This window comes from Antechinus flavipes, chromosome 2 (genome assembly GCF_016432865.1).
Source record: "Antechinus flavipes isolate AdamAnt ecotype Samford, QLD, Australia chromosome 2, AdamAnt_v2, whole genome shotgun sequence".
NCBI lineage: Eukaryota > Metazoa > Chordata > Mammalia > Dasyuromorphia > Dasyuridae > Antechinus > Antechinus flavipes.
Genome location: NC_067399.1, coordinates 617,124,804 through 617,148,919, shown reverse-complemented (window position 1 = coordinate 617,148,919; position 24,116 = coordinate 617,124,804). Strand labels below are relative to the sequence as shown.

The following is a 24,116-nucleotide window of genomic DNA, read 5'->3' as shown; positions in this document are numbered from 1 at the left end:
GTTACTCCTCAGAAGTAGGACTTCACCTCAAGTCTGTCTGCCTTCAAGGCTACTCCCGTTCTACTAGGTAATACAGCCTTTGCAGAGAAATTTAAATGATGCACAATGATTGTAAAAATAAGGAGGCTAACAGATCCTAGAAGCAACATTAGCCAGAAAACCAACAAGTAGAAGGAAACAGCTTCTAAGAGCAACAATCTATTTAGAACAGAAGTTTATTTGAAAGCACAGAGTATGACTTAATATGACAATCAGTATTGCTTCACAAAACTGTGAGAAGAGGTACAGGAAAAAACAAATTTCCGAAGGACTTGGTTGAAACCCAGTATAGTCTTATCACTACAAGGGTATTTGCAAACGAAAGCAGAAGAAAAAAAGCAAATACATATGAAATGGTGCAGATTACCAAAACCCTTATGGCAAAATACACTCATCAGCAATAATGTAGCTGCCAGACCATGACTCCACTGCCTCAGTATATGACGTACTGTAGCTAGGAACAAATTAATTGGCTGATAACAAATAGCACATGACAAAAAGGGTTTGAAGGCTAATGATTTAGTCTGCATAAAATCTAATGGATCAATTGTGCCAACCACTGTGCTAAGCTCTGGGGATATAGAAAGAAGCAAAAGGCAGTCCCTGCCCTCACAGAGTTTATAATTTCATGGAGGAGATAGACAGTTACATACAATGCATGTGTATATATAGAATAAAAAGGGAGTAATTAACATTCCACCTAATATTTATTAGAATATAGGTTTTGTTACTTATATACACACAATAAGTTCATCCCATTTAAAATCTGGAATGGTAAATAATTATGACTATGTGAAAGTCAATCAGTTTCATGAGTCAGTCTCATGAGTGATACACAGGGATCTCTTCTACAGAGGAACTTCTCCTACCAATGGAAGCTAATATAGACTAAAGGCAAAAACTGAATATAATTTTTCTAGAGTTCTAGGCCAAATCTCTAGCTCTGTGAATGCACACACATCCATAATCACATACAATTAATTTTGTCACTAATTTTGGGAAAGATCAGGAAGGGAGATGGTATAGGAGTGAACCTTGGAGAGGTTGAAATTAGGGGGTGAAATTCTCCCTGTACAACAAGAGAACTGTTCGGTTCTGCACACACATATTGTATCTAGGATATCTGTAACCTATTTAACATGTAAAGGACTGCTTATCATCTGGGAGAGGGAGGGGAGGGAGGGAGGGGAAAAACCGGAACAGAAGTGAGTGCAAGGGATAATGCTATAAAAAATTACCCTGGCATGGGTTCTGTCAATAAAAAGTTATTAAAAAAAAAAAAAAAAGAAATTAGGGGGTAAGAGGCTGAGGGACAAACCTGTGCCAAGAGGCATAAGATGGAACAAGGCACAACAAGCATGACAGTTTGCTGGAAGATATGTGCAGATGAGTAATATGGAATAAGTTTGAAAAGATAGGGTGGGGCCATATTATTAAAGGCTTTAAATGTCAAACAGAGGAGTTTGTATTTTATCCAAGAATCAAGAAAGATTCAATCCTGTCTACAAGCCTCTGATCTTTCTTATTTCTTACTTCTGTACTCTATTTTCCAATTCATTCTTCATTATTTTGCCTTTTGCTCATCTATGCAAGAAAGTCATTGTTACATGTATTCATTTAATTTGGAGAGAGGCAGCTACTAAATTCTTCATAGAATTCCTTTATTTTCTCATTCTCTGTAACAAATACCATAACATTCATTACAATTATCTTTTTTGTAGCTTTGGCTTTTTTTTTTTTTTTTTTTTTTTTTGCAAATGCTTATTTCCTGGGCAGTCCAATATGATAGATGTGAGATTTTTTTTTTGCCTTTGGGCTTCTGAGAAAGGCATCTCTGCCAATATCTTTGTTCAAGGAGAACCTGTGAGCTTTCCTTCCATTTCCTCCCCTTTATTCTTTGGCTTTATTCACAGAGCTTGTCAAGACTGATATGATTCTGTTTCTCCAGATACAGACTTACTTGGTCACCGGACAATTTGGTGACTCTCAACATGGTTAGTATGAGCAGCCAAGTTACCATTTGTAACTGGTCTAAAAACAAAAGGATTGCTGGGCTCCATTTTACCATGGTGATTACAGAAAAGGGAGTGGAATGCACAGATTTGTGAGTGGAGGTAGCCCAAGATTCAGGACCTAATGCTCCATGTTTTTGTGAGCTGTTTCCCAGCGGGCCGGTCCCTGGGAAGCCAACGTGCCCTGCTTCCAATGTGGCACTCTGCAGACCATCAGAGTGAGTGCTTGGCTGGCAAAGTTTGGGAACCCAGCCTCAGGAGACCAGTCAGGCCAGGACAGGCGGTACAGGAGGAGGAGCTGGGCCAACTTAGCTTCCCTAACATGGATTTCTGATAAGTGCCTAGCCAAGCAGAGGTCAGAAATCTAACAAGCCACAGTGGTGACCTTTCCAGCACAAAATCACAAATTAAATCTATATGCAAGCAAGTGACCTGAGCAGGATCTGTGGGATGGGGATGGCAGGACCTCAGAGCAGAACAAGGGGATTCATCTTGAATCAGCCCCTCATGTGGGGACCATAGCTCCGTCCTGCTAACCCACAAGAGATAGCCCTGTACACAACCTCTAGCAGAGAACAATTTCCAGAAGTCCTATCTAAGGTCCTAACTTAGTCACAGAGGGGGTCCTAGGTGCCGTTACTCACGGTCAGGGGGTTCTTCCATTGCCTGGGAGAGAGGATCTCAGACACAGATCACCAGAACAGGCCGTGTCTCTCCCCCAGGGGAGGGGAGGGCACAGCCAGTCCCTAGGAGAAGAACAAGGCTGCAGCAGTGGGTTTCTGACCTCAGCGGCAGGACAGGAAGTAAGAGAGAATAGAATCATACAGAATCATACAATACCACCAGAAATGGGCAGAGTAAGGCTGGAGGAATGAGCATACAATGAAAGAATAAAGAGCTAATGATGACGCCAGGTATATCTAAGACACAATTCCCAAGAGGAGAAAAGCTCCAGGATATCTACAAGCAACCCCTCAAAGAAACACATAGCTTGTCTACAAAATCAGCTTGAATTCCTAGAGAAAATGATGCAAAAATGAAATATGATATAAATGAGAGTGACAAAAAGTACAAAACTGAACCCAGGAAACACTCTCTAAAAATCAGAATGAACTAAGCAGAAGTTAATGCCTCTTTAAGATGATAAGAAATAATAAAACAAAGCCAAAATATTGGAAAAAATGGGGGGGGGGGAAGTAGGGTATCTCTTAACAAACACAATTGAGCTGAAAAAGAGATCAAAGAAAGATCATTTGAAAATCATTGGGCTACTGGAAAATTTAGATATCATATTTCAAGAAATCATGAAAGAAATCTTCCCAGATATATTAGGAGAGGGCAAAATGAAAATAGAATCTACTTGTCTCTTTCTGAAAGAAACCCCAAAATGAAAACTTCTAGGAATATTGTAAACAAGATCCAGAGCTTTTTGGCTTAAAAGGGAAAAAATACTGTAGGCAGCCAAAAAAAAAAGAAACAAAGTGAAGATTCACATAAGATTTTGCAGCTATTATTACAAGGGAAGGGAAAGAACAGACAGTCCTTATTTTACCTAAGTGCAGACTTCTACATAGAGGGATTTTTACATAAAGTGAATTTGTCCACAGATATGGAAAAAGAAAGGAGAAAGAAGCATAACACTATATGGTAAAGTTTACTTAAGTGTTTTTTTGGAATTTATATTTTTTTTAGAATTCTTTATGTAAAGTTGAATTTTCTTAATACAAATTTGTGTAAAACAAGAACTGTTTGTATTCTAAAAGGTAAAAGAGACAGACCTACAACCAAGAATAACTTACTCAGCCAAAATTGAGTATAAAAATACAGGGGGAAAATGGATCTTCAATGTAATAGAGGACTTTTAAGCTTTCTTGATAAAAAGAATGGAGCTGAGTAGAAATTTTGAAATGCAAACAGAAGATGAGTTAAGAGAACCATAAAAAAGGTCAATACAAGGAAACATTAGAAAGAACTTTCTTAAGAACTATTAGGCCCTGAAACCTTCTACCCTACCTGTTTTCCATGACCCCTATAACACAATGCCTTGGCTAACAGTACAAACCAGAGTTGGGTTGAGGCACCCAGGCGTATGTTCTGCTGACAGGTGTGCACTAGGGATTCCAGCAAGAGAATTATGGCACAGTCGTGCATCGAGTACGTGCCAAAAATGGGACAAGCACTCCCTTCCACTAGAAGGACTGTTGCCAAGGCATGTAACCTGGAGGAAACAGAGGATTGTTGTGGGGAAGATATAAGGGACAAGGGACGAGGGAGGGGGAAAGACATCATGAGCTGTACCAAACAAAGTGTGCCTGCTGCAACCTCCATTGGGTGTGGTAACTGACTATCTCCTCTCTTGTATCCGGAGACATCCAAAGAGTCTTTGAGGCGACTGGGTAAGGAAAGGTACTGCCCGATTAGGAGTAGCCTAACAAGAACTCAATGATGGCTTTTTAATGAGGAGGTGGGAAGGAGGTAACACCAGATTCTCTCCAGAACTTGGTCATCAGGAGCCAGAAAGTAGGGAAAATAAAATCGAAGACCTGAAATTGATGTTGTTATATAGTGAGGTTCTTGAAACAAAGGAAAGGGAGGGGTAAAAAGAACACATTAGGAAGAGATGAAGGGGAATTAATCTCACATATCTGTGCAGGCAGAAATTTATACAAACATGGAAGTGTTAGGAAGAATGGGTGTCACATGAACCTCACTTTTCTTTGAATTGGTCAAAAGAAGGTATAGATAAATATAAATATATACAAAGCATTTGATATAGAAAGAAATCCAATTCAACAAGGAAACAGGAAGGATGAGGGAGTGGGGAAATTGAGAAGGAATTAATTTTAAGCAAAACAAAGCCCAAGATCAGTATGGACATCATGAAGAGAGATTTAAAAGACAAGCAAGAAAGGGCAAAAAATAAGAAAAAAGTGTAAAAGAACAGAATGAAGGGAAATAAAATTAGTGATCATAATTATGAGTGAGACGAACTCATATGATGACAGTCTATTGCAAAATGCAGAAAGCAGAATAAAACAATATGTCATTGATAAGAAACTCACATAGAAATTACTCACATATGAATTAAAACCTACTGCACCTCAGCATAATTTTGCTAAATAGGCAGAAATTTTAGACAAAGCAAAAATAGACAAAAGATAAATAAGGAAACTATCTTTGTTGAAGGGCACCATATAAAATGAAATAATTTCAATACCAAACATACCAAGATCGGCCGAGCGAACATAATAAAGATGACAATACTCCCTAAACTAATCTATTTATTTAGTGCTATACCAATCAGACTTCCAAGAAAATATTTTAATGATCTAGAAAAAATAACAACAAAATTCATATGGAACAATAAAAAGTCGAGAATCTCAAGGGAATTAATGAAAAAAAAATCAAATGAAGGTGGTCTAGCTGTACCTGATCTAAAATTATATTATAAAGCAGCAGTCACCAAAACCATTTGGTATTGGCTAAGAAATAGATTAGTGGATCAGTGGAAAAGGTTAGGTTCACAAGACAGAATAGTCAACTATAGCAATCTAGTGTTTGACAAACCCAAAGCCCCTAACTTCTGGGAAAAGAATTCATTATTTGATAAAAACTGCTGGGATAATTGGAAATTAGTATGGCAGAAATTAGGCATGGACCCACACTTAACACCATATACCAAGATAAGATCAAAATGGGTCCATGACCTAGGCATAAAGAACGAGATTATAAATAAATTAGAGGAACATAGAATAGTTTATCTCTCAGACTTGTGGAGGAGAAAGAAATTTGTGACCAAAGATGAACTAGAGACCATTACTGATCACAAAATAGAAAATTTTGATTACATCAAATTAAAAAGCCTTTGTACAAACAAAACGAATGCAAACAAGATTAGAAGGGAAGCAACAAACTGGGAAAACATCTTCACAGTTAAAGGTTCTGATAAAGGCCTCATTTCCAAAATATATAGAGAACTGACTCAAATTTCTAAGAAATCAAGCCATTCTCCAATTGATAAATGGTCAAAGGATATGAACAGACAATTTTCAGAGGATGAAATTGAAACTATTACCACTCATATGAAAGAGTGTTCCAAATCATTATTGATCAGAGAAATGCAAATTAAGACAACTCTGAGATACCACTACACACCTGTCAGTTTGGCTAAGATGACAGGAAAAAATAATGATGAATGTTGGAGGGGATGTGGGAAAACTGGGACACTAATGCATTGTTGGTGGAGTTGTGAACGAATCCAACCATTCTGGAGAGCAATCTGGAATTATGCCCCAAAAATTATCAAATTGTGCATACCCTTTGATCCAGCTGTGTTTCTATTGGGCTTATATCCCAAAGAAATACTAAAGAAGGGAAAAGGACCTGTATGTGCCAAAATGTTTGTAGCAGCCCTATTTGTAGTGGCTAGAAATTGGAAAATGAATGGATGCCCATCAATTGGAGAATGGCTGGGTAAATTGTGGTATATGAATGTTATGGAATATTATTGTTCTGTAAGAAATGACCAGCAGGATGAATACAGAGAGGACTGGTGAGACTTACATGAACTGATGCTAAGTGAAATGAGCAGAACCAGGAGATCATTATATACTTCGACAACGATATTGTATGAGGATGTATTCTGATGGAAGTGGATTTCTTTGACAAAGAGACCTAACTGAGTTTCAATTGATAAACGACGGACAAAAGCAGCTACACCCAAAGAAAGAACACTGGGAAACGAATGTGAACTATCTACATTTTTGTTTTTTTCCCGGGTTATTTTTACCTTCTGAATCCAATTCTCCCTGTGCAACAAGAGAACTGTTCGGTTCTGCACACATATATTATATCTAGGATATACTGCAACATATCCAACATATAAAGGAATGCTTGCCATCTAGGGGAGGGGGTGGAGGGAGGGAGGGGAAAAAAATTGGAACAGAAACGAGTGCAAGGGATAATGTTGTAAAAAAAAAAATTACCCTGGCATGGATTCTGTCAATATAAAGTAATTATTAAATAAAAATTAAAAAAAAAAAAAAAACATACCAAGCATGTGCCAAATAGCAAAGCATCTAACTCCTTAAAGGAGAAGGTAGAGAAATAGATGGTAATACTATCATAATGAGGAATTTGCTAAATGTATCCCTTTCAAAGGTAGATAAAACTAATAAACAAATAAAGGAGAAAGAAGCTGGTGATCTGAACATAATTTTAGAAAAGTTAATTATGATAGGTCTCTGGGGATTATTGAATGGGAAAAGAAAGGAATATAAATATTTCTAAGCTGCACATTCAACTAAGAAAATTAACCATATATCAATATATGTAAAAACCTCACAAACATATGTAGAAAGGAAGTAATATTAAATATATCTTTTTCTGATTACAATGCAATACAATTACATTTGATAAAGGGGTACTAAGAGAAAGGATTAAAGAAAATTTAATACCCAGAAGAAATGGGTTAAAGAATAAATCATAGAGACAAATAGGTAATAGGCAGATAGGTGACACAGTAGGCAGAGCAAAAGAAGTCAAGAAGATCTGAATTCAAGTTTGGCCTCAGACACTCCCTGGGTGACCTTGGTATAGTCCCTTAACCTTGTTTGCCTCAGTTTTCTTAACTATAAAATTGGGGTGATAATAGCATCTACCTCCTAGTATTATTGTAAGGATCAAATGAGAAAATAATTGTAAAACACTTAGCATAATGCATGGTATATAGTAAATGTTATTCACATAAATGTATATTATTATTATCTTCATTTAAGGTAATAACAACAATGAGGCTACATACACCAAAATTTTGAGGATGAAGAAAAAGAAAGTCCACCAACAAAGGAGAAAAGAGATTATTGAATTGGTTATGCAAGCCCCTCAAAAAAGTCCCCCCCCCGCAACAATCCAGAAAACCAACACATTTTTGCCTCAATTTAAAACCAAAACAGAAATCCAAAAAAAAAAAACAAAACAGAAAATTGAAAGCAAAGAAACCAATAAATTAATAATAGGAGCTTTAAAAAATTAACTCATTTTACTAAAAATAAGTAAGAGGGAGACCAAACCACCAGTATTAAAAATGAAAAAAAAAAATTCACAACAAATGAAGAAGAGATAAGAGATATTATTGGAAATGATTTTATCCATCTATATGACAATCAAGCCTACAATTTTAGTGAATGAATATTTACATTAAATAAAAATAAATAAAAATAAATAAAAATAAACAATAAAACCCCATCAATCTAACAAAACCAAGCACCAAAACTGTACATAATGGACATAACTAAAATAATTCTCAGTGAGACCAGGGGTAAAGAAAGGATGTCTGTTGTCACTCTTCTATTTGATATAATGCTTATGTTAGTTATAGTAATAAGGTAAGAAAAATAAATTGAGGGAATAAGCACAGGCAAAGAAGAAACAAATATTGTTTTCCTCAGATGATATAGTAGTTTACTTAAAAGAATCTAGAGAATCAACTAAAAATTAATTATAACTCCATCAAAATTATAGGATATAAGATAAATTCACATAAATCATCAACATTTTTTTGTTCCTATTAAAACTCAGCAGGAAGAGTGAAAAAGGGAAATTCCACTTAAATAACTACAGAATATATAAAATATTGGGGAGTCTACTTACCAAGATGCACATAAAAGCTACATGAATATAAAATAACTACAAAACACTATTTTACAGAATTAAAAACTGACTTAAATAATTGGAAAAACTTGGGTTTTGGCTTTATTTACCTGTAGTACAATTTCACCATAGTAAATGGCAAACAGCTGACACATTGCTTGTATATTTTGTTCTCATCTATTTCTAATTCCAGTCCACATTTTCCACATCCTGAATATATAATGGTGGAGAGACATGTAAGAATATCCTCCAGAGAAGTGCTGGCATCTAGTACAAACTGCCGGCTCTCATGGGTAGAAACAGGGAACATTAATGCTAAAATCTGGGCTTCTATTTGAACTACTCCTATGGAAGACAAAAAATTATATATTTAGAATTAGAATTGTTGCATTCCCTTAAGTTGTCTAAAAATATCATGATGGCTTCCTAATTATTAGCTCTTTGAATTCAACTCTTTAATCCCAGAGCCCATAACACAAAGCTAGAAACTAGTTAGAAAGTAGAAAAATGTTGACTTCATCTATCCAGGTCTACATTTTTAAAATATTGCCCCTGAAAATTTCCATGCAATGATGTACCAAGTAATCTAAGTTTTAAACTGTTCCTTTGGATGACTGAAAGGGGAAATTGCAAAAATTCGATGAGAACCATAGCATTGAACTTTTTAAGAATGTCAGTTATTTTAATATTCTCCATTTTTTTCAAATAATTCTAATAATCTTTTTTTATCTGCAGAATATATGAAATCTTGAAAAAATCTGAGAATATGAGACACAAATCAGCTAAGAAAATTAGTTATTAAAATGTTATAACTATGACATTTTAAATAATAAAATACAAAACAATGTATAGTACAAATATATATAATTATATAATAAATATAACCATAATAGTTACAGATATATTACAAATGTAATTGCCATAAAGTTATTTAAATTTCAATCTTAAGACCAAAATAGTCTGGTTTAACTTTTAATTACATATTGTGCAAAAGCTATGAACACTGAGAACTGTGGGGACTGAAGGTGGTTACAATGTAGTATTTTCAACTTTTTGGTTATTGTTTGCTTATTTTTTGTTTTCTTTCTTGATTTGATTTTTCTTGTGTAGCGTGATAAATGTGGATTGTATAGGTTTAACATATTTTGGATTACATGCTGTCTAGGGAAGGCGGGGGGAAGGGAGGGAGAAAAATTTGGGAGACAAGGTTTTGCAAGGATGAATGTTGGAAAATACCTTTGTATATATTTTGAAAATAAAAAGCTATTATTAAAAAAAGTTATGAAGACTTTTGTTAGTATTAAATCATATTAAGACATAAGAAGATATTCCCCAATTTTTCACTTTCTATTTCTTCTCTTATTTGGAATAATAAATATAGGAAGATTTTTCTTAAAATTTCTGAGTTCAGAATAAATAGTTTCAGTAATATGTAGTTACATTTAAGATGTCTTAACTGCCCATACTGTAGATATGCCAACTAATCCAAATGATATTTTCTAAATAATGTTTATCACATATCATATAACTTATATCTAATAAAAACATTTGAATAATATTTAAAAGATAAGTAATGACTGATAGAGAAAAACAAAAAATGTTTTTCCATGTCATATGGTTCAGTATATATTTCTGTTTGTTGGGGATAATTCCAAAGAACAATACCATCAACTAAGAGATTCTTAAAATGCTTTTGATGATGAATTATATATTAAAAAAGAGAAGTTCAGGGAGTAGATACTCACAGACATTTTTTATAATAAAGAATTTTCACATATCATAAATGATCAATTCAAATAAAAGCATCTAGATGGTTAAAGTGATTTGAATAAGCTAAAAGATATCTGAAAATTTATTATATATAGTATCCAGATGATGGGTTAGTGCCTTGTGTAAATATTTAGTAGAAAGCAGGTTAAATTACTGAAAAGTTCTCCAATGACTAGTGCACCGGTTTTTTTTTTATGGGCTACCCATGGTTGAAGCTATACAAAATATGTGTATTGAAATGTAATATCCCAGGAAAGACAGCTTAATCTAAAGTGCCTCTTGGGGCCCAGCTAAGACAACTGTAAAGCAGCTCAAATATACTGTTCCATTCAAGTCACAGTCAGCATTAAGAGGTCATTAGTTGTGCACATGCACAGACACTTACCTGAGCGCTTCTCTTCCAGAAGGGCAGATAAATGTGAGATCTTCATGAGGTGACTTTCCCTTTTTTGGAATTTGGCTTTAAAGTCAATTGCCCTCATGTCATCCTCAAAGAGGCACTCACAGGAGGACCATGGGGTTGTATGTAATTCTAGATGTCCTGATATGGAATTGTGCTGAGTGAGGAGATACTTAAATTCCCAAAGATGATCTTAAAGCAAGAAAATTAAAAAAAAAGCCAATGTAAGGAAAACATTCAAGAACCAAAACCAGTACTAAACTCTTCAATTCTGGGATTATGCTTTAGAATCTGGTAATTAAATAAAACACTAAGTAACTGCATAAAGTTTTAGGGTTTTCAAAGTTCTACACATATAAAATCTAATTGATCAGACAGGCAAGGCTGCAGATTTATCCCTTAAGACTCACGCATCCCTTGCTCAGAGTTAAGTGGCTGGGAGAGAGCAGAGACAATTCAGAACCCAAGCTTTCTGTGTTCTAGTTCAATATTCTTTCCACTACACATACGATCAATCACATAATTAAATGTGAGCTTTATTTTGTCATCAAAGTAAAGTGTCTACGCTCTTTAAAAAGTGCTCTTTCAAAGATGACTTGGACTTCCAGACAAGATGGCTATCTGTGCTTCGCTCTCCCACATCTGCTATAGCAGAACCCTAAAATTCACATTAGAATTCATTCACATTAGAATGAATAATGATCAAGAAGTTCGATGAGCAACTGTAAGTGAATACTTCCACCACACAAGGGCAACTAGAAAGTAGGCTGCCAATGTCAGAACAGGCCCAACAAGCCGCAGGTCTCCTAGGGTGGCCAGAAATAGGCCAGGGTTCAATGTCCAGAATGAGCAAGGGAAAAGGTCTCTGCTAAGAAAGTTCCATCATGGTCAGAAGCCCTGAAGTGGGAATCTGTAGCATCCTGATCTCATCAAAGGAAGGAGGCATATAGGGAACTCAGGTGACCCCTTTCACCTGTGTGGAAGGAGGGCAGCCTTGGTGCAAACTCTGCCTTTGGAGAAGGACCAGGAGGCTACATGTGGATCCAAAACTCTGGGAAGGCATCTAGTTTCAAGGCCCCTGGAATGGACCTTCCTAGGTTCTGTTACAGTCGCACTGCCATCACTGACCTCAGTCCAGCAGAAGCAGCAACTCCTGATTAGTCGAAAGGACCCCTAAATTTGTTGACTACCTGAAAGTATTAGTTTAGGGACCATGGAACCAAATTTTAAATTTGTTGACTATCTGAAAGGGTTTGACAGACCCCAGGATTCTCTGAACCACACTTTGAGAACCACTGATCTAGAGCGAAGAGAAACCTGAGCTCCATAATGAGAAAGAGGCTACAAAAATAAATGAGAGGCAGAATTCAACTCTAGGTTCTCTGAGTTCAAATTCAAGCTTTGTCTACTACACAGGCTACCTTTAAAAAGAGGAACTTTGATAGGGATAAACAAGCTCTTCAATGGGGTAAAAAGTAATTTCACAAGAATCAGATCTGGACAGGTTTGGCAAGAGAGCAATGTGAAAAAAGCCCTGGAGATGAATAAAAAACTGATCTAGGCAGCCAAAAAAAACTGATATAAATTGGGCAACAGTAAGAGAGGCACAGAATCCAGGACTAAAGTGGCAGGAGTCCTGCTGTCTTTTGCTGCGCTTAGACTACTACAAAGTATTCTGTTCAACTCTGAATGCTCCATTTTAGGAAGGCCTTTGATAAGCCAAAGGGGATTCAGAGCAGTACAGCCATGAAAATAAGATGGGATTCTAGTAATGGCACAGGGGGACTGGTTAAAGCAATGGGCATATTTAGCCTAGGAAAGGAAAGACTTATTTCAAATACCTGAAGGGTCATCAGATGAAATATGATCAGGGCGTGTCTACCAAAAGCAATGGGGTTAGACTGGTTATGTGGCATTGGGACAGTATAACCAGCAGTAGGGAGAACTGTGGGCTTGATGGAAGGAAAGGTTTCTTAAAAATGAGAACTTGTTTAGGTACCAGATGGGCATCACAGATTCTGAGGGCTCCTTCAATGCTGAGTTTATGTGATTCTGAGTTAGGCAAAATTAAATTCTAGATAATGAATTCTAACAGCATTTTTAATAGCATTTCAATTTGTGTAAAGCACTTTACTATGCTCACACTCTACGGCAAACATGGATGAGGAAAATGGAGGCTTTGACAGATTAGACGAATTGTCTAGAATCACCACAATTAAGTCTTAGAGCTGGACTCCAACGGAGGCATTCTGACTGCAAGGGCAGCGCTATTTCTGCCCCACGTGCCATCGGGGTTGTTTGCGCCACGGATGCTGTGGTTGGTTGTTCTGCGCCACGCGCTGCTGTGGTTGGTTGTTCTGCCCCAAACATTGTTGTGGTTGGTTGTTTGGCGCCATGCGCTGCTGTGGTTGGTTGTTCTGCCCCACATGTTGTGGTGGTTGGTTGTTCTGCGCCATGCGCTGCTGTGGTTGGTTGTTCTGCCCCACGTGCCATTGTGATTGTTCTGCGCCCATGCGCCACTGTGGTTGGTTGTTCTGTCCCACGAGCTATTGTGGTTGCTTGTTCTGCTCCACACATTGTAGTGACTGGCTGTTCTGCCTTACATGCCATCTTGGTGGTTAGAGCACAACAACTAAGTTGGTGGCTATTCTGCACAAGAATTCTTTTATGCTGCTAGTCTACCCAGCACCAGGACTTTTAATCATTAGAATCATTTAATCAATAGAATCATTAATCAATAGACATTTTAATCAGCAGAATAAAATTCTGTGTAAAACCAGAGAAAAATAATTAACCTAATTCTGACTCTCCTGATCAACTCTGTCCTAGCAACAATCGTAGTTCTCAATGCCTTTTGATTACAACTCTACCTATACCTAGAAAAATCTAGACCCTGTGAATGCGGGTTTGACCCCCTAGGCTCTGCCCAACTCTCATTCTAAATAAAATTCTTCCTAATTGCCACGACATTTCTCCTATGTGGCCACGCGGTGCATTTATTGCCCAAATATTTGTTCTCAGGCACTTTGAGTTGTTTCTGAAAACTAAATGGCAGTAAGATATTTTGAAAAGGGCCGTACATTTTGGATCATTTTCCCCTTCTAAACAATCAGCTCTTCTGCTTTTTCTGATCAACAATGAAACTTGATACTGTATATGAATGGGAATTTGTATTATTGGAGTAAAGCAGAAAAGAGTTTTTAAGAAATTCTGAAAATGAAAACATCTTCACTATGAAGCCTCAGAACATAACATGGCAGACCTGCTTGGGTAGGAAGCTCTCTTGAATATGTTAAAGATTAAAACTTTATGATATGAGCATGATGTCTTATATAGCAAGCACTTCATAAATGTTTATTAAGTGAATATTGGGGCAATATTTGCTTTTCAGCTTTCTGACATTTTACTTTTTAATATTAAACTAAATTGTATGCAAGTATACAAACCCTCTTCTGGAGAAAGCTTTGTGGGTAAATAATGCTAACCCTTGTTACCCTTAAAAGAATGTCCATCATGTGGTTATCTACTTTGTTAACTGATTACATGATAAACCACATTTTGGAAGCATCTATTAAACTCATGGTCTGGACTTTTAGGTTGAGATCAAATATGTTCAGGGCTTGATTACCAATGACAGATATTTGTCTAATTTCACAATTGGCAAACAACTCTCATGACATACCATGAACATTTGATTTTAACATAAAAAAAAATTAATTTTAATGTCTAACATTCTAGGTATTTCCTATTAATCATTAAAAGATGGATCGGAGGCTTATATTTGTATTACAACTCAACAAGGTGTAAGTTCAGTTTGTGGGGACAGCCATTAACCCTTTCCAGTTGAATGATACAATGATTTACAAACTCTTTTACTCTGGAGATCACTTCAGTGAGCTAAAGGAAAAGACAGATCACCTGTACTGCCATTCCTACTTATTATAAACCAAAAAAATTTCGCCAGAATTAAAAGGAAGAAAAGTACAGTTCTATCAATGAAGTATAAATTATTTTTAATATAATTCCTTCAAGCCTGAACTGAAAATATAGGTATAGTTCATATTTTAAACATGACTACATGTCAAAAATCACTGGCTTTGTGCATGTAAAAAGTTTTTTTACTTTTGTCAGAGAGGTAATACAAAGGGGCATACTGGTATATGGAACTGTGGAATGAGATCAGCCATTCTGGAAAACAATTTGGAATTAGGCTCTGAAAGTCACTAAACTCTATATACTCTTTGACTCAGAGGCACTGTCATTAGGTCTATACCCCAAAGAAACCAAAGAGACAGCAAGATGATTCATTTGTACAAAAATATTTATAGAAGCTTTTTCTGTAATAGCAAAGACTTAGAAACTAATCGTCTATTAACTGGAGAATGGTTGAAAAAATGATGCTATATTTCCATATATTCCAGAGGACTGCTGTTGAAGCATGCAACGCTCCACCTGAAGGGTGAGATGATATATTCTTCCAAGGTATAAAATTAAGACATATATGCAAAATGTATATGGCCAACAGATGAATTTATTTTGTTTAAATATGTTAAAGATTAGAGGGAAAAAGTTTTAGGGAAATAGAGGAAGGGAAGCTCCTAGTGCTTGGGTTCCTTCTCCCCCCACAAAAAAAAAAAAAAAAAAAAAAAAAGAAAAGAAAAGAAAAGAAGAAAAGGTCATTAAATACATTCAGAAATGCAGAGTTCAGAAGGAAACACAAGCAGAATAGCATTGAAAGTAACAAGCTAAATACTTTTTAAAAAAGCAAAAACAATATGTAATAGACTATGTAATATATGCAACAGAAATATATATAACAGAAATTCACAATTTCATATATAATGCTCTTTCTGTACGAGGAAGGATTCGTTCTGTAAGTTCAGAATCAATTTTTTTTTTAAAAGTCAACACACGTACTTTCAAAGTAGCACATTGTGACAGAATATAAAGACATATAACCAGTTTATATTTTTAGCACATTGCACCTAAATAAAGAGACATAGTCTCAATATTTAAATATTTTATTAATTGGCTGATAGAAATTTCATAGCACTATTGTAAGTCCCTATGTAATGCCAGAGAAACTGAGACGAGAGAAATTAGTTTTTAATATTTTAATAGTGGAGAATTTGGGTTAACCAAGATTAGCTGAAGCCAGCCAACTGAATGGGACTCTTGTTTCAAAGCATTCAGCACCGAGCAATTAATTCCAGAGACTTTTTATAGGTCCAACTATCAGGAAAACAAAGGCAAAAAAAGAGGGAGGTAAGTTATAACTTAGTCCTGACAAGTTGGGGATCAAGAAGGTTGGGGGCAGAAGACAAAGAGTCTAAGGCAGGAGATAGTGAGCAATACACAGGCATTTCAGATAAGACACCTGGAGTTTTATGATTCACTAGAATATGAGAGTGGCCAGAGCTTAATGGGATAAGAAAGAGGGGTAGCCATAATAATTTTATTCAGAGCATAGCATAATAATTCAGGGAAACTGAGGTATTACACCTATAAATGAGTTTTTTTATTTTATCACATTTCTGAATAATGAGGATTTTTAGGACACATTTTTCTACTTCAAAATTAAAATAAATAAATAGGGCATGTTTATAGAATATTTAATAAATTCTGAACCTTATGTTCCTCTTTAACTTACATCGGATTATTAACCATTCAAATAGTGTTGTTTAGTTTTTTAAAAGTCTGATACATTACCCCTTTTCCTTTGAAATTCTGAGTACCAAGCTGCTCCAGGACCCCATAATACAAGTATAAAGTGTTGATCTTGGACCTGTTCTATTGTCAAAATAATTTTTCTTTGTTTCTGTCCTCTGTAACCATATACTGCCTCTGAAAAAGCAAAAGATTATTAATTTTATTTGACCTAATTGAAATTTTTCTCATTTTCTTAAGTCTGTTACTTACCTCAAATGCAGATTAGGCAAGGGACAACTAGGTGGCATGATGGATATAGCACCAGCCCTGGAGTCAGGAGAACCTGAGTTTAAAACCAGCTATAGACACTTATTAAGTGTCTATAATTTAACCAAAAAAAAACCATTTAAACCAAAAAAAAATTTTTTTAACTAGATTATAGATGTACTTTCTCATACTAATGCACTGCGGATGGAGGTGAAATTTAATTAGTACAACCATTTTGTAAAGTAATCTGTAATTATGCATATAAGGTGACTAAAACATTCATATCCTTTGACCTGGAGAATTTATTCCTAGGCATTTACTCCAAGGAAGACACTGACAAAAAGAAAGGCTCCATACACACCAAATATTAACACCAGCACTTTTTTGTGGCAGCAAAGAACTAGAAGGATGATTCATTTTCCAACTCTGGGCATTTTAAGTGGCTGATCCTTGTGCTGGGACTGCACTCTTCCCTCTTCTTTAGCTAGTTTCATTCAAATTTGTGCCAAGAAGCTTTTCCTGGTCCTCCTTATAGTTAGTGCCTTCCCTCTGAGATTCTAATTTATTCTGTATTTATTTTGTATGTATGGAGCTGTTGGAGTATGGAATTTAAATACTTAAAACCATCCGCACTTAAGATTGTGAGTTCCTAGAGAGAAGTAATTATACTCTGCTTTTCTTTTTATCTTCAGAACTTAGCATAATATTTGGCATATAATAAGTGCTTAATAAATGTTTGTTGATTTGACAACTTAGAAATAAAGTAGATGCAACTGATTAGAGAATGACTTAAAAAACAAATAGATATAAATGCAATAGGGTTATTACTATATGCTATAGAAAAACACAAATATGATGACTATAGAAAAGCACGAAAAGACATACATAAACTGATACAAAGTAATAAAACAGGAAAAAATACAAATAACATCATCAATGTAAACTGAAAGAACACAAAACACTTGGAAATGAAATGTTGCAAAACTGCAAAAAACAAATTTGACCCTAAAGAAGAGATATGGAGAAACAGAAAAAGATATTTCCTTCACTCCTTTGAAAATGTGTTAAAAGGAACATAACCATGGAACACTGCATACAAGAGATTTTTTTGGATGGATGTCTGTCTACAATTTTTTCCTCTTTTTAGAAAAATCTTTGCTATAAGGAAGAAAGAAAAGGATTACAAGGGAAAATCTAGGCAATATAAAAACAAAAGATATCAATAAAAAATCTATTTTAAAAAGATACACATTTCATTTTCAGTTTTTATTTCCTTTTTTAAAAGACTATTTTCATGTTATGAGACCATCATAATCTAGATTTTTATCATATGCTCAAAAATTCTTGATTCTTGAGAAAACACCATTATAAATCTTTTCAATGAAGGGACCACAAGACGACTTACCTGTTAGTACTGTGATACTGACAACTTTTACTATTGAATGGACTAATGTGTTTGGCTGAATCTGGTCCAGTTCTACATACTGTATATTTTCCAATTTCTGAGGACGTCTAAAAGGGAGATCTACAATGTAGGAATGCTTTGAAGAGATGTACCCCAATAAATCTTGCAGAACTGTAACACTGACTATATAGGAATCTAAAAAAAAAAAAAAAGGCACAAATGATGAAAATATCAGTCTATTTAGAGAACTCTATTTTGACTGTGAAGATTAGACAAAGAAATTTGGCATCTACTTCTAACTTCCGTAATTCTTCTAATTTACAACCAGATTCAAAACTTCAATTACTTTTTAATTCTGTTACAGTTTCTTTTAATTCACAATCAGGCTCAAAACTTCAGTTACTTTTTATTGTTTCTTGACAATTTATTATTTGTTTACTCATTAGGCATGTCTCATCTCCAGTGTTACCAACCTAATTGAAACTCTTCTTATACTCCTACCAAAACTATAGCAACAAGTTCTTAATTGGTCTCTCTGCCATAGCTTTTCTAGTCCCTCAAACTATTCTATGCATTACCATCACATTACTCTCCTTAAAACCATCAGGTCTCTGTTTACATATCTTCAATGGCTATCCCACTGGATAACATTCAAATCACTTTGTCTAGCACTCAAAGGAGTCTATTAATCAATGCAACCCTCCACTCTGGAGTAATCTAATTACAATGTCTGAAATATGTTTTATGTCTACCTGAATCTAAATCCTTTACCTGCTTCCTTTGCCCCCAAATCTTATAAGACCCAACCAGTTGAAGTCTTTCCCCTCTCATGATACCTTTCAGATCCTTCCAACCCACAATGGGTTTTTTCTTTTCTTTCAACTTATTATTCTCATCATTAATATCTTTCATTCATCAAGTGATATATATTGCTTTATGATATACTGTTGTCTTGTACTATTTTTATATATCATATGTAATTAGAATTTAAGTTACCTGTGGATAGGAACAATGTACCAATAAACATTTATTGATTATTTAAATAATATTTTTGGCATAAATTACTCACTTCATGATGCTCAGCTTTCTAGAATCAACCTTAACCTTTTCAATGGATAGTATGTAAATGACTGAGGGAGGGAAATGATTTATAAATAATACTTATATTATCTTAAAGGAAAGACAATAACTAAATTTTCATTTTTTTTCAGATATCCTCATTACAATGTCTGAATACTGAGTACTGTGTGTTTGTAATGCTGAGTTAAAATCATCTGTTTCTGAAATGGAACTATTTTAAGATATCTTTAGGTTTATTTTAGTTAGTGACAGACTCAGATCTAATTTAAAAAGTCAAGCCAGGTGAAGGTGTACTGTTTTTTCTTTTTCTTTTTTTTTAATGGATAACAAAATATAGACATTTGATAAATGGAGCAAAACATTTATTTGTGGTTTTATAATAAATTCCCAGGTATTCATCATAACAACAATAGCAGCAATAATTTTATCTGTATTGTACATAGCGACAAGATAATACAATGATCAATTCTGATGGACGTGGCTCTTTCCAACAATGAGAGATTGGATCAAGATCCAATAATCTTGTGATAAAGAAAGCCATCTACACTCAGAGAAAGGATTGTGGGAACCGAGTGTGGATCACAACATAGCATTTTTACTCTTTTTGTTATTGTTTGCCTGCATTTTGTTTTCTTTCTCCTTTTTGATCAGATTTTTCTTGTGCAAGAAGATAATTGTATAAATACTCATGCATATATTGGATTTAACATATATTTTAATATATTTAAGATGTATTAGAATATCTGCTATCTAGGAGAGAGGGTAGGGGGAAGGAAGAGAAAATTTGAAACACAAGGTTTTGCAAGGTCATTGTTGAAAAATTACCCATGTATATGTTTTGTAAATAAAAAGCTTTAATAAAAAGAAAGAAAGAAAGAAAAACTAGTATTATCTGGCATTTACTTAGCACATTAAACTCTGGGACATATTTTACAAAGGTTTCTCTGGCTAAGTTATGTAAACCTTTCCAAGAATCAAGCCACATAATTTCACAATCAGGTTCAAAATCTCAGTTACTTTTTATTGTCCTTTGACAATAAATCCAGAAATAATGATAAATGGATTATAATTTTTAAAAATGTTTTCAAACAATTATAAGACAGCAGAACCTCTACTGAACACACTACAATCACTATCTGCTATTATTAAAGGCACTTTGAACAATATCAATTATAACTATGTAATAGTGTAGATAATCCTATGAAATGTTCTTGAGATAGCCTTTTTTAAAAATCCCTTGGAATAAGCTTGTTTAGTTGCCATTTCTTTCTCATGAAAGCAAAATGAAAAAAAAAAAATGACATATTCCAATTAAATGAATTTTTAAGAGAAGGAGATTCCTGAAAGAGCTGTTGATATTGGACTATAAGACCATTAAATTCTCTTCTAATCCTAAAATCCAGTATGGTTGTTTTAGGTAGAGCTGGTTAAAGTGTTTTTGTAAAAAAAAAAAAAAATGTTTTTTAATACTAAATTTGTATGAGGTCACTAATTATAGATCATGAATTTCAATAGAAACAAATAAAACAAAACTGACAAAGAGGAGGTGAAATCCAAGATCACAATTAAAGCTGTCTGTGTAATGAATTTCCCTCACTGGAGGTCTTTGAGCAAATGTCATATAAGCATATGTCACATATGTAACAGATGGAATTCTTTTCCAGAAATGGTATGAATTAGATGGCCTTGAATATCCCATTATATTTCCATGCTTCCAAAACTCATGCTTCAAAATTATATTATTATAATTAATTTCACTCTATAACAACAATGCATTTATTTCTAAATAACATTAAGGACAGCCAAAAACAATTCATTCAAAGTTCTGTCTGTAGGGAAATTTTATAAAACTGGTTTTTCCTGAATAAAGAATAATTCAGAAGGTAAACTTTATTAAAACCTCCCATAATCTTCTAATATTTCCTTTGTTATTTAAAAAAAAAGCATTAACTGTTATATCTTTAACTAAAAAATAGTACAAATTATTCCTTTAAAAAAAAAACACACACACATTCTGTAGGCTACATTCCCCCTTCAAATTTTGTTTATTTAAAATAAGCAGTGCCACCTACAATGTTACATTTCTTTCCTAATAACTATGTGCTTCAATAAAATCCTACTTCAAAAGAATAAATAAATAAAATCCTATTTTTATATTTAACTAGAGATTAACTTTGGAATTTTCAAGGCTTTTTTTTTTTTTTTGCAAAACCTGAAAAACAAAAAAACAAGAAAGTCTTCAAATACAGTATTAGAGACAGACAGTATTTGCTACTAAAAATGTACCTCACAATGAGCCTGAAAGAGGTTTTTCCCATAGCAGGATATGGAGTAATGAATTTTCAGCAACAATTAATTTTTGAAGACTGTATAAAATTGTAAAAGGGCTGCTATCTCTGTTGGTGGAGAGAATACTCACACTGACAAAATCATGAATCCTTGAAAGTACTGTGCTAATATACATAAAGATCTCATTGGGGGTAGATGAGTGGAAGCAGCAGCACTTTATTTAGGGTAGGTTAAATTTGGACTAATTTAGTATACGTAATAAAACTATTACTGCTCGATCAAGGATCTGTGAATTTTTGAACTTCTTTCTCATACACACACACACACACACACACACACACACACGCACACACACACACACACGCTGTCCCAAATGACCTACTGTAGGTCTTTAGTTTTAATAGTTTAAAAATCTTCCTTAGAACTTTTGGGACATCCTATAAATTTTCAAACCCTCTGACCAACTAATTCTAATTACACATCTTTGGAAACCTAACTTTGAAGAGTTTACACAAAATAGAAAAACCGGTCACAAACGAAGGTAAGGTCCAATGATCTGCATCAAAGGTCAATAACTTGCTTTTAAAAAAATTAATACAATTATCATGCTGGATACACACACACACACAAAAAAAAAAATCAGGGGAAAAAATGAGAAAGAAAACAAAAAGCAAGCAAACAACAACAAAAGGTGACAATACTAGGTTGTGGTCCATCCTCAGTTCCCACTCTCTCTCTGGGTACAGATGGCTCTCTCCATCACAAGACCATTGGCACTGGCCTGAATCAACTCATTGTTGAAAAGAACCACATCCATCAGAATTGACCCTCATATAGTCTTGTTGTTGCCATGTACAATGATCTCCTGGTTCTGCTCATTTCACTTAGCATCAGTTCATGTAAGTCTCTCCAAGCCTCTCTGAAATCTTCCTGCTGATTTCTTACATTCCATAACATTCATATACTGCAATTTATTCAGACATTCTCCATCTGATGGGCATCCACTCAGTTTCCAGTTTCTTGCCACTACAAAAAGGGCTGCCACAAACATTTTTGCACATGTGGGTCCCTTTCCGTCCTTTAAATCTCTTCAAGATATAAGCCTAGTAGTTACACTGCTAGGTCAAAGAGTATGCACAGTTTGAGAAATTTTTGAGCATAGTTCCAAACTGCTCTTCAGAATGTTTAGATCCTTTCACAGTTCCACCAACAATGCATCAGTGTCCCAGTTTTCCCACATCCTCTCCAACATTCATCATTATCTTTTCCTGTCATCTTAGCCAATCTGAGAGGTGTGTAGTGTATTTCAGAGTTGTCTTAATTTGCATTTGTCTGATCAATAGTGATTTGGAGCACCTTTTCATGTGTTATAAATAGTTTCAATTTCTTCATCTGAAAACTGTCTGTACATATCCTTTGACCAATGGTGAATGTCTTGAACTACTATAAATTTGAATCAATTCTCTATATTTAGAAATGAAGTCTTTATCAGATTCTTTGGATATAAAAATGTTTTCCCAGTTTATTGCTTCCCTTCTAATCTTGTCTGCATTAAGTTTTGTTTGTACAAAAATTTTTACCTAATATAATCATAATTATCTATTTTGTGATCAATAATGATCTCTAGTTCTTCTTTGGTCACAAATTCCTTTCTCTTCCACAAATCTGAGGAGTAAACTATCCTATGTTCTTCTAATTTGTTTATAATATCATTCTTTATGAGTAGATCATGAACCCATTTCAACCTGATTTGGGTATATGGTGTTAGGTGTGGGTCTATGCCTACTTTCTGCCATACTAGTTTCCAGTTTTCTCAGCCGTTTTTGTCAAATAGTGAATTCTTATCCTAAAAGGTGGGGCCTTTGGGTTTGTCAAATACTAGATTGTTATAGTCATGGGCTCTGTGAACCTAACCTATTCCACTGATCAATTTCTCTATTTCTTAGCTAGTATCAAATGGTTTTGATGACCATTTCTTTATAATATAATTTTAGATCTGGTACAGCTAGGCCATCTACATTTGCTTTTCTCTTTATTAATTCCTTTGAAATTCTTGACCTTTTGTTCTTCCAGATGAATTTTGTTGTTATTTTTTCCATCACAATTTCTTGTCGGTAAAACAATTTCTTGGGAATTTGATTGGTATAGCACTAAATAAACAGGTTAGTTTAGGGAGCATTGTCATCTCAAGGCAGTTTTTAAGGCAGAGTATATCCAAAAGTGAATAGGCAAAAACAGAATTATATATTTTACATAATCTGCAAATTAAATAGTTGAAAAAATAATATAGTTTTTAAAAATAGCATCTCATAAATCCTTATTACTTATAGGATAAAAACTATTCTATGGAAGTTTTAAACCACTAAAATGCTATAAAATATTAAGCCATATTTTTCTTTGTCTTTTTTTTATTATTCTTTCTAAAAGAAAACTGATTCCAACAAATTTGCAAAAATATTACTTTCTATCTACATCAACAAAAATAGAGCAAAAAATGATAGTGAAGTAATTAACATAAATTTTGCATTAATTTTTTTTATTTTGATATACTTCA

General features: G+C 34.5%; 1 protein-coding gene across 3 annotated transcripts in view; it reads right to left on the bottom strand.

The window, feature by feature from the left end:
- SHLD2 (shieldin complex subunit 2) overlaps window positions 1-24,116 on the bottom strand; it is a 96,328-nt gene that overhangs the window by 10,124 nt on the left and 62,088 nt on the right. For 2 of the 3 annotated variants that reach the window (XM_051981857.1, XM_051981858.1), the window contains exons 5-8: window positions 18,194-18,388; window positions 16,582-16,716; window positions 10,858-11,064; window positions 8,813-9,047 (exon numbers count right to left, since the gene is read on the bottom strand). In XM_051981857.1, coding sequence (XP_051837817.1) covers window positions 8,813-9,047; window positions 10,858-11,064; window positions 16,582-16,716; window positions 18,194-18,388 — 772 coding nt within the window. The remainder of the gene's footprint in view (window positions 1-8,812; window positions 9,048-10,857; window positions 11,065-16,581; window positions 16,717-18,193; window positions 18,389-24,116) is intronic. The other variant, XM_051981859.1, reaches the window with a different exon arrangement.